The 13,002-nt window shown below is 33.6% G+C and overlaps 1 protein-coding gene across 1 annotated transcript in view; it reads left to right on the top strand.

Moving 5' to 3' along the window:
• LOC121411458 (calcium-dependent secretion activator 1-like) overlaps positions 1-5,133 on the top strand; it is a 75,084-nt gene extending 69,951 nt beyond the window's left edge. Inside the window, 3 exon segments of the mRNA XM_041604206.1 lie at positions 2,569-2,676; positions 3,508-3,612; positions 4,448-5,133. Coding sequence (XP_041460140.1) covers positions 2,569-2,676; positions 3,508-3,612; positions 4,448-4,624 — 390 coding nt within the window. The 3' untranslated portion in view covers positions 4,625-5,133.
• The last annotated feature ends 7,869 nt before the right edge of the window (positions 5,134-13,002 follow it).

The raw sequence follows: 13,002 nt of genomic DNA, 5'->3' as shown, positions 1-13,002 counted from the left end.
ATCTTATTAACTATTATAGCTTATAACTGCATGGTAAAACTTCAACAAAGCTCATATGCTCCTATACCTCTAAAAGATACTAACTTTGATTTGCATTTTAACACACTAACATTGCTTACTTCTTGAAATTGATATTTAGTTTAGAAAGCCATGAAATAATGTAATCACATCAGAGAAGTGATCTCTATGAGATGTATGTAGATGAGAATTATGAGAGCAATCTGTATATAGTGTCGGGATTAAAAATCACATGGGAGGCCCTGGACGATTTTGCCCCAGAATGCTCATATGACCCGTGGAAATTAAAAATAAAAATCCCTACCCAATGTGGTAGATGTAGGCAATAGGCTGTGAAAATTAGCAATCAAAATAAAATGTTAGATTTTTTTCTCCTGTAGTGGCATTTATTTTGGTAAGATCCTTCATTAAGTTTTGCTATGAGCAATTGCATATCTAAAGCAGCTGATGATTACCCAGCTATTGTGCAGTGATACGACTTGGAGGTTTTATGCACACTAATGAAAGAAGAAGATAAAAAAGGATGGTATATTACATATTGTTTCCAATTTCCTGAATATCTTTAGTTGAATGCAATATTTCCAATATACCACTCAAGGGCAGTCAATAATATATTTTACATAGTGATTTCATATCTTCATTAGATAGCTCAAGAGTGGTATATAACAAAATACATACTTTTTAGAAATATTTCAGTCCTTACAATGATTAACAACTATCTCCCCTCATATACTTAATTTACTCTTCTCTAATCTCTTACTCTATTATCTATTTCATTGAAAATTTTAATAAGTATATGATATTTATGTCATGAAGTAATAGCATATTAGGTTGAATTTGTTTCATATAATACCATTGACCTATATTACTGATGCTGTCATTTCATATCTCTTTTTCCAAATATATTCCTCTTAAAGAAACAAGCATTTTTTATCATGTATATAATTATATACATATACATGTATTGCATATCTTTGCTTAATATTCTGTCAACTTTCCATAATCTATAGGCTTTTGATTTTATTATTACTATTAAAGGCTTCTTTTGCCTTTCCTTTCTTATCAAATAGTTCCAATATATTTCCTTCAAATAAAGAACTTGATAAATGCAAATTATGCAACTGAATTATCTTCTGAGGAAAAGTAGGGCTTTCTTCTTACATTTTTTTTCCTTTGTTCAATGCAATTGGAACCTCTTTGGCATATAACTGGTTATTACTCTGTATTCAAACATATATGCCTGTATTCTGAACTCTGGTTTAATGTGAACTCTGGTGGTCTAAAGTTATGGTATAACTATGGATAGCCAATTTTACATAAATATCTAACAGTAGAGGTTCCTTTTATAAGTTCATTTGACACTCAAATCATTCTTAACTGTCTGGGAATGATAGAGTAGGATAGTTGTCTTTACCATTCAAAAATTAAGAAAAAGCACAGTAAACATAAGAAACATGCAATGTAAACAAAATTTTGACACTTTTGGCTTTCCATAACTTCTGCACAGAGTTAGACCATGGTCTCAGTTAATGTCTCAATTTGTGTAGGAATCAATATTTCGGCTCTTGGCTGTCAAAAATCCTGTGCTGTTGTCAAGGGTACTGAGGTATAAAACACATTTTTTTCTAGCCAATGTTTTCTTGTTTATAATATTTTGACCTCAATTCCCCAAGTTGGGTCAAATTTGACCCCTGGGCAGATAACCCATGCCCTGGATTTAATACATATGTTTTGATATTTGGGTTTTCTGAAGGTATACTAATTTGAATCACAGGTTAAACAAATCATTTTGCCTTGTGGATTTAGTTTGATCAAGAAGGTTAATTAAATTCATAATGTCAAGTGACATTTTCTTACCCATTTTTGTTGAAAATCAAATTTTATAAATCAAGGCCAAATATTTTCTTCACTAAGAAGGTTTTTATCCTTGGTTTTGAAAGTGCTGTCATGAATTTAATTAGTTTATAGCTATAATTATCGAAGTGCAATGAGGAGATGGCAGTTCAACATAGTAAAAATTGATGGCTCAGAGGTAGAGAGCCTGCCACGTGAATGGGAGGGTCATGGGTTCAAACCCTTGATGAGTTGAACTAAAGGCTCGTGAACATAGAACCTTCTGCCATCGAGCAGGGCACTGACCATATTTAAATGGAAAGCGGTACTAATAATATATTATATAGGACCTGTTGCAAGATTAACTATTAGCTAAAATGGCTACCCTTGGTATAGATATTTTTATCAGTGTTATCCATAGAATTTCTTAATCATGGCCTGCCACTATAATAAACCTTATCTGGTTCATATGGTACAGTTAGTAAAAAAAAAGGCACAGAATAGGAAATGTGCAAAATTGTATTTATGTCCTGTTTTTTTATATATTAGAAATCATTGCTAGAAACCCCACATGGATTAATGCCCTTTTCCACAGTAGATACTCCATACTCTATTGAGAATCCAGGCTATGTCATGTAGGAAGCAAGATGATGATTCTAATTAAAGTTTGATAAAGCCATAATCTTCATCTTATTTCTGGTATCTTCATTGTTACAGAATCCTGGCATGGAGTTGGCTGATGATTACGTGGAGTTTATCCGTGATAATCTGGATGAGATCAGAGAGAGAGTCCATGATGATGAGTTCCTCCAGAACTTGTTTGAGGTATGTACATGCTTTTTCTTGAAGGTAAATTATGATTTTTGTGGATAATCCCAGAATTCATACAGTTTTGGAATAACTTCAAGAATTACTTCAAGATCCATGCAGCCATAAGAGTAAAATAGGATTTCCAGGCTGAATGAAAAAAGGGTAAAATCATACTAGTAAGGCAACAGAAATTTCATCAAAATCAGATGAAAATAAGAATGAATGACAGTAGACAAATCTCACAGCAACATCTTAATGTTCAGCTCTTTCAGATAATCACAAGTAATTTTTTAAAGTCAAAATACCTATTAGGGACTCTTTGTTCAGTAACATACGGAGGGTTCAAGCACAGAGTAAATGTATGGAAAATGTCTAATCAATGACAAGAACAGCTGGGAGGTCTTTGTCAAAACTTGGTGAAATGGAACAGCAGTTTCAGAGTTGACAAACAATTGCAAATATTCCATCAAAATTGCAAATATGTCATCAGAAATTGGTGATCTGGAGCCTGTTTCATAAAGACTTACAACTGTTGTAACTTTGCCATTATGGCAACTACCATGGTAACCTTAAATTTGATTGGCTGCTGAGCCCTGTTGCCATGGTAGTTGCCATTATGGCAAAGTTACAACAGTTGCAAGTCCTTTATGAAACAGCCCCCTGGAACAGCAGTTTTATAGACTTCTCTGTTCTTTTTCATGGCAAGCATTTGACAATGCACTTTCTCTGTTCATTAAACCTCTTTTCTTGCTGAGTGAAATATAACATCACAACACACAATATTTACTCTAACAATTTATGCATGCAAGTCTGTAACTTTATATGTTGTCCTTATTCATTTTGCAGGAATGGTATACTTCCAATATGAATCTGCTTTGTGACTGGATGTCGGATAGAATGGAACTGCAGCTGCACATATACCAACTCAATACATTGCTCAGGATTACTGGGGTAAGTAGCAAAACTCTTCCACTCACGATGTTAAATTGACATATCCCAAATGATCATATTGGGTTAGGCTCCATTTAAAACAACTTTTTGGATATAGTTCCTTTGTAAAGAAAAAATAAATTCAATCAATATTTGCCAACCTTCAAAAATACATAATTTTAATGTGATATAGTGCAGGTTATTCCTTTTCTACAATACGCATATTGAATTTTCAAAACCAATATTGTTTTTGAATAACTCGGTTGGTAGAGTGGGAGTTTCAGATTCCAGCAACCTGGGCTCCGTAACACAAAGATTAGAGATCAATTGCTAAATGAACTGACCAATGAAGATCAACATTACATAAATACTGATTAGGAACCAATCAGAAGTGTTCTCTCATATTTTGCTATTCATCACTAATCTGTGTGTTACGGAGCCCAGGTTTTGATTCCCACTTGGTGCCCTAATTCCAGTTGGTAAGACATTTCTTCTCATAACCAGGTTCCTGGGAGAGGACCTCAAGCCTTCAGTCCTTCAATTCCTTGCTTATTAGTGTTCATACTTTCTTAGTAATTGGATAAATAAAAATACATCACCACCAAATTACAGAGCTGCCAAGTAGTACGGATTTTCAGTATTTTCTGAAAAATGAGAAGAATACTGATGGTTTCATGCAAAATACTGATTTCTCAAGTTTCAGTTTTATGTGTTGTCCTATAGTGTTTCTTTGAAAATACTAATTTCCTTGCCAAAATACTGATTTTCAGCTTTAAAAATACAGAAATGTGCTTGTTCAGGTTGGCAGCTCTGAAATTACCGCCCAGCTCTTCATTTTGTCATTTGTATTGAGCAGAAGATGTACAAGGACTTTGAGCTCCACGGCGTCCCCTGCAAGGTCCTCAACAGCAAGACCTACGACAACGTGAAGCATCGGCTGCAAGTGGAGGAGGCGACGGCATCGGTCACCAACCAGCTGGTGATCCACAATGGATCCATGAGCCAAGATGACGAGGATGACGACGACAACTAGACAAGAGCTGATCCTTAACACTGATGTCACTAGAAAAATAGAATCGTTCTCCCCTTGTTCCTGGTCTCACTTACCCCCTTTATGTCCTCTTCCTCTTTGACCTGTCAGTTTGTATAGCTACTTTGTCTAATACTGGGTATTCTGATTCTATTTGTTATAATTCCATTTGGTCTAATTCCTGTTGGTCTAACTCCAGTTGGTGTAGTTCCAGTTGGTCTAATACCAGTTTGTCTAATTCCATTTGGTCCTATTTCTGGTATAGCCCTATACCACTTGGGCTAATTCAAGTAAGTCTAATTCCAGTTGGTCATATCCCAGGTATAGTCAAATATCAATTAGACCCATTCCAGTTTAGCTAATTCCAGTTCATCTATTTCCAGTTGGTCTAATTTAGTTGGGCTAATTTCAGTTGGTCTAGTTCCAATTTGTCTTATCCCAGGTATAGTCTCATACCACTTAGTCTTATGCCGGTTGGTCTGATTCTAATTAGTCTAATTCCAGTTGGTCTGATTCCACCACATTTTTCCTTGGATCTCTTTTGTAGATCTACATGTACTTATTGATCGTTATAGTGGATATTTGACCGATTGGTTCATGTGATAAGTGACGATTAGTGACAAATGGCCATTCGGTTTACTGGTTTAAGACGAGATAGAATACAACCATGCTGGATTAGAAGGGGTATTACACCTTGCTTGATTAGACCAAGTGGCAAATCTCCATTGTGTCTCATGAGTGAAGAAGAGTTTATTCCCGCGATGACCAGGGCCCTGTCTTACAAAGAGTTGTGACTATTCCAATCAGTCTCAACTCTGGAAATCCATTCTGCGTTATAATTTGTCAAAAGGAAGCAAATGACAAAAGCATCATTTATTGTAAATGAGCAATGTGTGTTCGTCATTTACATAGGCGTCAATGCAATTTAACAGCATATTTTCTTCAATATCTTTCCATAGAACGATCGTTTCTTCCCCAAATTTTTTCTGAACGTGCAACATACGAAGGGTGTTTCAGAAACAACAATAACTCAGATTTGACTGATGTGTCACTTGCTTCCTTTTGCCAAGGTTGGGCAGCATAGATGTCATAATTCTTCATACTAGATATTTACAAAAAATCCCTCTGAAAAAAACAAGGAGCACACAGACCTGTCAAGGAAATGATGTATGGAAAGCCATCGATGTCATAATTCTTTATACAGACAATTTACACAAAATCCCTCTGGTAAGGGCAAGAAAATGATGTATAAATCATCAAATTGTACAGATATATGCATTCAAGATGTTGGTTGTGCTGGCTTTCAATAGTTGTGATTGATCGTGCGGATCGATCTCAACTCTTTGTAAGATTGGACCCCGGGATAGAAGTCTTCCCCCATTACTAATTCTCAAGCTGTGTCTGATAAGAACCATGCACAGCTCAGTTTTAGTCAGTGGAATCAAATGAATTATCCTTCATGTAATGACGACAAGAAAGATGAAAACCAACCTTATACCAAGTATTAAGTTTTTGTGTTGCCAAGTACTTATGGGCAATGAATGAAGAGAAGTTGTAAAAGGGGGGGGAGAGAACATGTAGAATTAATAAATTAAAAAGATGGCAGGCAATTTTGAAATATTTGTGTGCATTTTGTCAGTCCTTTCAATTAAAAGAAATAATAAATTTCATTAAATTTAATTTTGATAAGCTTTAGGTAGGCAGACTCAATTGTAATTGCCCTGTTTTATGTGAAAATTCCCATGTTGCACATAGCGTTTTAAATTCATAAGATGCTGGAATAGATGAATGAAGTAACAATAGAATAGAAAAAACACCAGTTTATTCTTTTTTGTTATTGTTTTTGAAAGAGATGTAGGGCTCTTCATTTCTTTATACAATATACAGTCAGTTTGGCTCATACTATTTCTCAATAAGGAAAACAGGGTGACTCAATATACATGAATTGTATAAGGATATTTTTTATCTGATATCATTTAAACAAACCTATTTCTATCAGACATGACAAAATTAAATGATTCAATAGAAAGGTCCTTTATTACGTCTTATTACTAGAGCAGTCCAATTTGATCTTATCATGAGAATAAAATGTTCATATTTTTAACTCTCTCCCCCAGAGAGTAGGAAATTGCAAAAAAAAATTAGGGAGCCTTGAGAATGTACTCAAAGTTAAAAACTTCAGGAAATGTTTCAATTGATCTAGATTTATATTTAGGAATTGCAATTAATAAGCCTTCAAAGTTGCGAATTTGAATATTAGTGCTGAGCGACGCTTGCAGTAAAACTGATAGCAGTTATACATGGTAAAAGGTTCTTACACTATATGATTGTGTGATATGAAAGTATATCACACATCATGATTGTGTGATATTTGTTAATTATTGTTCATTGTTGTCCTGTCATTCATTTTACAAGTTTTTCATATTTCTATTTCAACAACAACAGGGGAGTTGTACCAAGACAAACATGTTTGATCAAGCCATTTGTAAAGTTGCACATACCACCAGCATATGGAAAGCCAAATGGATTTCACAATCATTTCCAATCACTTAAACCAAAGTTGAATTTTTTTTAAAAGATGCAAATTTTGTATGATTCCTTTATCTTAATTGTTATAAAATTAACTCTAATTTTGTTGAAATTATTTGGAAGAGTCATATTTGTTGAAAAAAAAACATTTCATGGACATTTTTCTTTGCTCAACCAATGGCACTTCATAATCCCAGTCATGTGACACTTTACAAGCGGCTATATATGACTTACTTCTTCATGCATCAGGATCACAGAGAATGTAGTTGCCATAGTCATCCTAGTTATCCTAAATGACATTCCAATCTTATGTAAATAAATCTTCCTAAATTATTAAACATTTTACAGTACCATATTATTGTATGATAGAATATTGGTTGACATGATATGTTGTCGATGTCATGTTCCAAATGAATAAAAGTATTTTTTGACTGATGATATATGATAGTAGGTATATATAGCTGGAGAGATGACCATTGATAGTGAATTAGTAAGGCCATAGTATCCAGCGATATAACTCAAGTAGATGATATGACAATTGTATGATTTGATTGGTCAATTACTTGTTTGTAATATCTAGTCTATAGCAGAAAGATAGTATAGATTTGTTTGGGGTTTAGCTATTTTGATGATATCAAGTGTAGTAACTCTTGGATTGGGTGTTACTTTTGCTCATGAAGGGTGATTTTAAGTTTGGTCGTGGAGGTTGGTGTTGATTTGGGAGCACGGGTAACACCAGCGAAGCACCCTAAAGTGAAATGAGACTGGTGTTTTGAGTGACTTCAATTGGTGTGCTATCAACAGTGTAAATGAAATGGCTGTTATGTTATGAAAGTCAATGTTAGTGCTTACGGTTTGAACACCTGATTCACGCTCTCAACACTAGCACATACACTAACACAAAAGCTGGAGTTATAGTGCTTAGCAGTTCGAAAACCTAATTCATGCCCTCCACACAAATATGTACACTTTATACACTCTCACAAAAGTTGGTGTTAAAAAGCTCAGTGGTTTATAAACCTAATCACACCCTCAACACCTGACACCTATGCCAACCATTCTTGAAATCACCTTTCATTTAATGTGTTAACACAATACCTCCTTCACTAGTGTTGACATTATAAACAGCATTCCTGATAACTAAGTGTCTTATTGGTAAGTTGGATTGGTGTTCCATCTGTGGATTTGTCTGAATATTCCCTAGATGTTGTTTCGTGGAGTTGTTCATAAGTTATGATCGGCTTTAAAGACAACTTTCCGAATGACTGGTTTCTTGTGCTATATGAAATACCGCAATTTTCCATCAACATTGAAGTTGAAGATGAAGTTAATGATGCAATTTAATTCCCCCAAAATATATATAAAGTACAAAGACAAAATTATTGATGTACAAGGGAAATAATATTTTTGGTAAAAAGAGAAAACCACAAAATAGCAATAAGTGCCAATCAGATGTGATACCCCGTACATAATACATTAAATCTTCCAAATAATGATACATATTCATTCTCATACTGACTACATTAATGTAACTGATATGTTAATGTGGGAGTGCATTTCCTAATAACCCTAAACAAAGTCTGTAGGAAAAAAAATTCCATTCAAATGCTTGAAATCAATGAAGAGATTATAATGTTAATCATATAATTGACAACGAGGGAGGCATTTCACAAATGGTTAAGGGTGTCTTTGGGGGTGTTGCAAACTTGCAAGAAAGTATTTGCAATCAGTTGCAAATTTACAAGTGATAGATCAGTTTTATCTGAAGAAAATTAATTTATACTTGTTGATTGCAAGAATCAAACAACTGCAAATTTGCAATGAAATGAACCCCATTAAATTTGCACCTAAATGCCCAGTTGCATGCTGTAAAAAAGGGTATCAGCAGATTAGTGAAATCACGCGAAGAGGACGTGCTATGTCATATTATTAATCACAATAAGGTTGCGTGTTACATATCTTGTGTGCATCAGCATTTAAGCATGACCCTACTTGCGAAACACCCAAGACAGGATTACCAGTTGTTTGTAAAGTCAATCGTAACTTAATTATGAAACACAACCCACTTATTGATTGACGTTAGTGATTCTTTCCTATTTTTTTTACTATCTATATTCATTCTGTCATCTGAAATAAAGTGGAATCCAGTTATTATGAAAGGCAAAGATTATGTTTATCATCCTATCGTTATGACATTGTGCAAAAATGGCTGAAAATTGTCTCCTTTTCTATATGCTTAGACTTTTTCTTCTACGAATATGTATTTCTTGATACTGATTTATAAAGGTGTTTTTTTTTTCATATTTGTGATGTTGATTACAAAAGCCTCCAAGTTCTAAGACACTTGCTCCCACCTGCACTAATTGCTCCTACAGAAAATCCACACATTAAGCCAAACAAAAAACCTAATCTTAATCCCCGCATCATGCTCAACCAAACATCTTGTCCCAACCCTAACCCTAACCATATTTAAAGAGAAACTAGGAGAAAATAAATCCCGAGAAACAAGGGAACTCTTTGTGGCGGTTGAAATAATCAGCCAATTAGATTCTAGAGCTTTCTTAACAATAAAGCAAGTCGATTTTTCTACTTCAGACTTTAAAACATTTTGATTAATATTCAAAATATGTAATGCCCCCTAAAATATTTTTTTTATTAAATTCAAATCATTTGTTTATTGTTATACTTGATTGTATTAATTCTGTATAATTTCTTCACACTTTTACCATGTTCAATACACCAAATAAAACAAACATGTTGCTAGATTCCCAATTTCATTATTTACAATATGCATAGATAATATTGAAAAAAGTCAAACACAAATGTCAGATATCGGGTCGTGTGGTCCAGTGGTTAGAGCATTGGACTCATAATCGCAAGGTTGTGAGTTCGAATCCCAACTCTGCCATTGTCTCCACTTTGATAAAAAGGCCAGAGAGTGCTATCTGTCGTCTATAACGTCAGCCACTATGACTGATTAACCTAGACGTATAAGGTTTCATAGGTAATTGGTTATATGCCAGCTTGGCGTTTACCAGCAAAAAATGCTGTCCAGCCGAGTTCCTACGGGAGTTACCACTAACAGATATCTATTACGTACTTTGTATGATAATAAATTTATAGTATGCATATATATCTCATCGAATATTGTCATCCTGTAATTGTTTTTAATTATATGCATTATGTTAATTTACTCTGTATTGTAATGTTGTAGAGTATACGAAATATGCAAAGCGTCTTCTCTTGTCATTTTTTTAGTGAGCAATTTTGAGATTTCCCAATGGAAAAAAAACGACATAGGTTTGTTTGTATCTCTGTGCTAATATGAATCTAATGTGATGAAAATCTGTTCTTTTGATGGTGAACAAAGTTTATGTTAAATGCATGTGTAGTATATTGAGAAAGACGTGGTTTTGTGCAATTGCTAATCAACTCTTTTATCAGAATATTGAATCTCAAAGTGTAGTTTGGAAATATTCAATCATGCTGACAAAATTCAAGGCTTATGAAATATGAAAAAAAGATGAAATTAATCAAACTGCTTGCAACCACAAAAATGAATATGATTTAAGAATTGATCTATGTTGATCACGGATGATTTTGTTTTCTTAAAATATTCTGCATAGAAACAAGATTTCAAAAAAGATTTTATTTATGTACTTTCAGACCATGAAAGCATGACAATGTGTTATGATGTGCTGCAACATTGAATGTATATCCCAACTGTACCATTGTATATATTAGTTATTGAAATTTGCTTCATGTTGCATACATGTATATATATATCAGAGTTGATAGTAATGTTTTATTTGAAAACGAATTATGAGACATTATGATTTTGGTAGATATATAAATGTGGCTTTTCATATATTGTACCAAGGTAGAAAATGGAAAGCTAATAGCTGTGTGTAATAAGTATTAGAGGTAAATTGTGGATTTATTATCTATGTATCTTAACTTCCAGTCTTCCCTCTATTTGATTGTTTTCTCTTTTCTGCCCTATAATTAATCCTTATACTCCTTTTTCTCTCATTGCTCTTCCTCTCCTATTTCTCTGTCTCACTTTCTCCCTCACATTCTGTCTCACTCCCTCCTCTCTCTATCTCTCTCTCTTACCCTCCCTCTTATTTTTTTTCTCACATACACATTTTTTTTTCTTTAAAAGGAAAACACTGACATACATATTACACCATCTGCCTTTTGATATCCAAGGTCCCTTTGAAAACTTAAGCGCATTGAGAAGTGTTTTTTTTTTACAGTGTGATATGAACTATACATGAACTGGATTTTATCATTATTTTAACAATAGGTTTCATTGAATATTTTAGGAAATGTTCTTGATTTAGATAGTGTTATCATATATTAAAAAAAATGAATATGAAAGTATATTTACTTAGCTTATATTTTGGAGATGATACCTGGCCTGAGCTAAGTTATCAGCTTTGACATAGTAAAGAAAACCATTAATATGATCAGAAGCATAACAAGTAAAAAATTGAGGGGGGTGGGAGAGCAGAGCATGGCACACACTGGACAATGTATTTTTTTTCAATTGCATGGGAGCGAAGAGAATAAAAACTTTTTACCTTTTTCAAAAGAAAAACCGGTTTTTATGGCAGAGTTTGCCATAATAATCCATTAATATAATTCCCTTTTTTTCTTTTTTTTTCTTTGTCCACTTTTTTCTTAAAAAGTGGAACCATTGCCACCCCCATCCCCCTCTCTTTACAGCAGTGATGATTTTTGTTTTTAGGAAAAGTAGTACTTTTGAATTGAGCAGGACATTTCAATTTACATAGCATTTGTATACCTCGTTGAAGAAGGACTGATAATGTTTTATCTCATTGTTGCTGTCTTTGTGAGAGAATCCAATGACCAGCATTCGGTTTACTTTGCCATGTTTACATAGCACACCCATACATTCACAAGTTCCATGGCAACAAGTGCAACAGTTAAAAAAAACAAATAGATTGTCAACAGAAAATCTTCAATATTGTATCAAATTTTAATCATATACTCCAATTTTTTTCTGTGATGAGGGGTTCAATTGTGGGAAGAGGTGCAATTACTTGCCATTCAAATATTAAATGCAATCCCCTAACTTCATGCCTGATTGATTGGATATGAAGTTGTGTTTGATTTTTGTAGTTATTACTGACCTTAATTCTTTGTGCAATCGGCCCAAGATATGATACAACAGCATAAAATTTAAATAGTGTTCTATTAATGCTCCAAGATATCTATATGTGAACATAAATAAAAATCTATCATATATTTATATGTGTATATATATATATTATATATGTGTATATATTTAGTTCAGATCATTTTATATTAGTTTTAGTCACTTTATTCCTTTTGCATTGTCATGATTTTGTAAGGTTTGCCTGCATATATGACACCATCAACATTCCAGGTATTGTACGTTCTTATTCCACACAGTATGATCTTGAATAATATATGAACTTAGACCTGTCAGAGTTGTTATTACTTCAGTATTCCTCATTATCCAAGAAACGCATTAATATTCTAATGTACAATTGATTTCTATTCCAATCCTTTATGTACACCATGACTCAAAGACATGTAGACCAGATGATCACTTTTCCACGTATATGAATATATATTTCACAACCATAGTTAAGTCTTTCATTGTGTCAACAAATACAACAGATGACAAATGTATATCATATTCTTCTCTTTTCTTGATTCACTGTAAGTAGCCCGTATCAGTTCGAACAATGTTCATGATTTTTCTCTGTGAAATTATATGTTGGTTGGGTGTTGATATTTGAAATGTCAGCCAGAAAAAAAATCCTGCCTTTTCTTATTGTCATCTACTTATAGTCTGT

This window comes from Lytechinus variegatus, chromosome 3, assembly GCF_018143015.1.
Source record: "Lytechinus variegatus isolate NC3 chromosome 3, Lvar_3.0, whole genome shotgun sequence".
In the NCBI taxonomy this organism is placed as follows: domain Eukaryota; kingdom Metazoa; phylum Echinodermata; class Echinoidea; order Temnopleuroida; family Toxopneustidae; genus Lytechinus; species Lytechinus variegatus.
The sequence above is the reverse complement of the archived record's forward strand: the minus strand, read 5'-3'. Positions and strand labels throughout refer to the sequence as shown.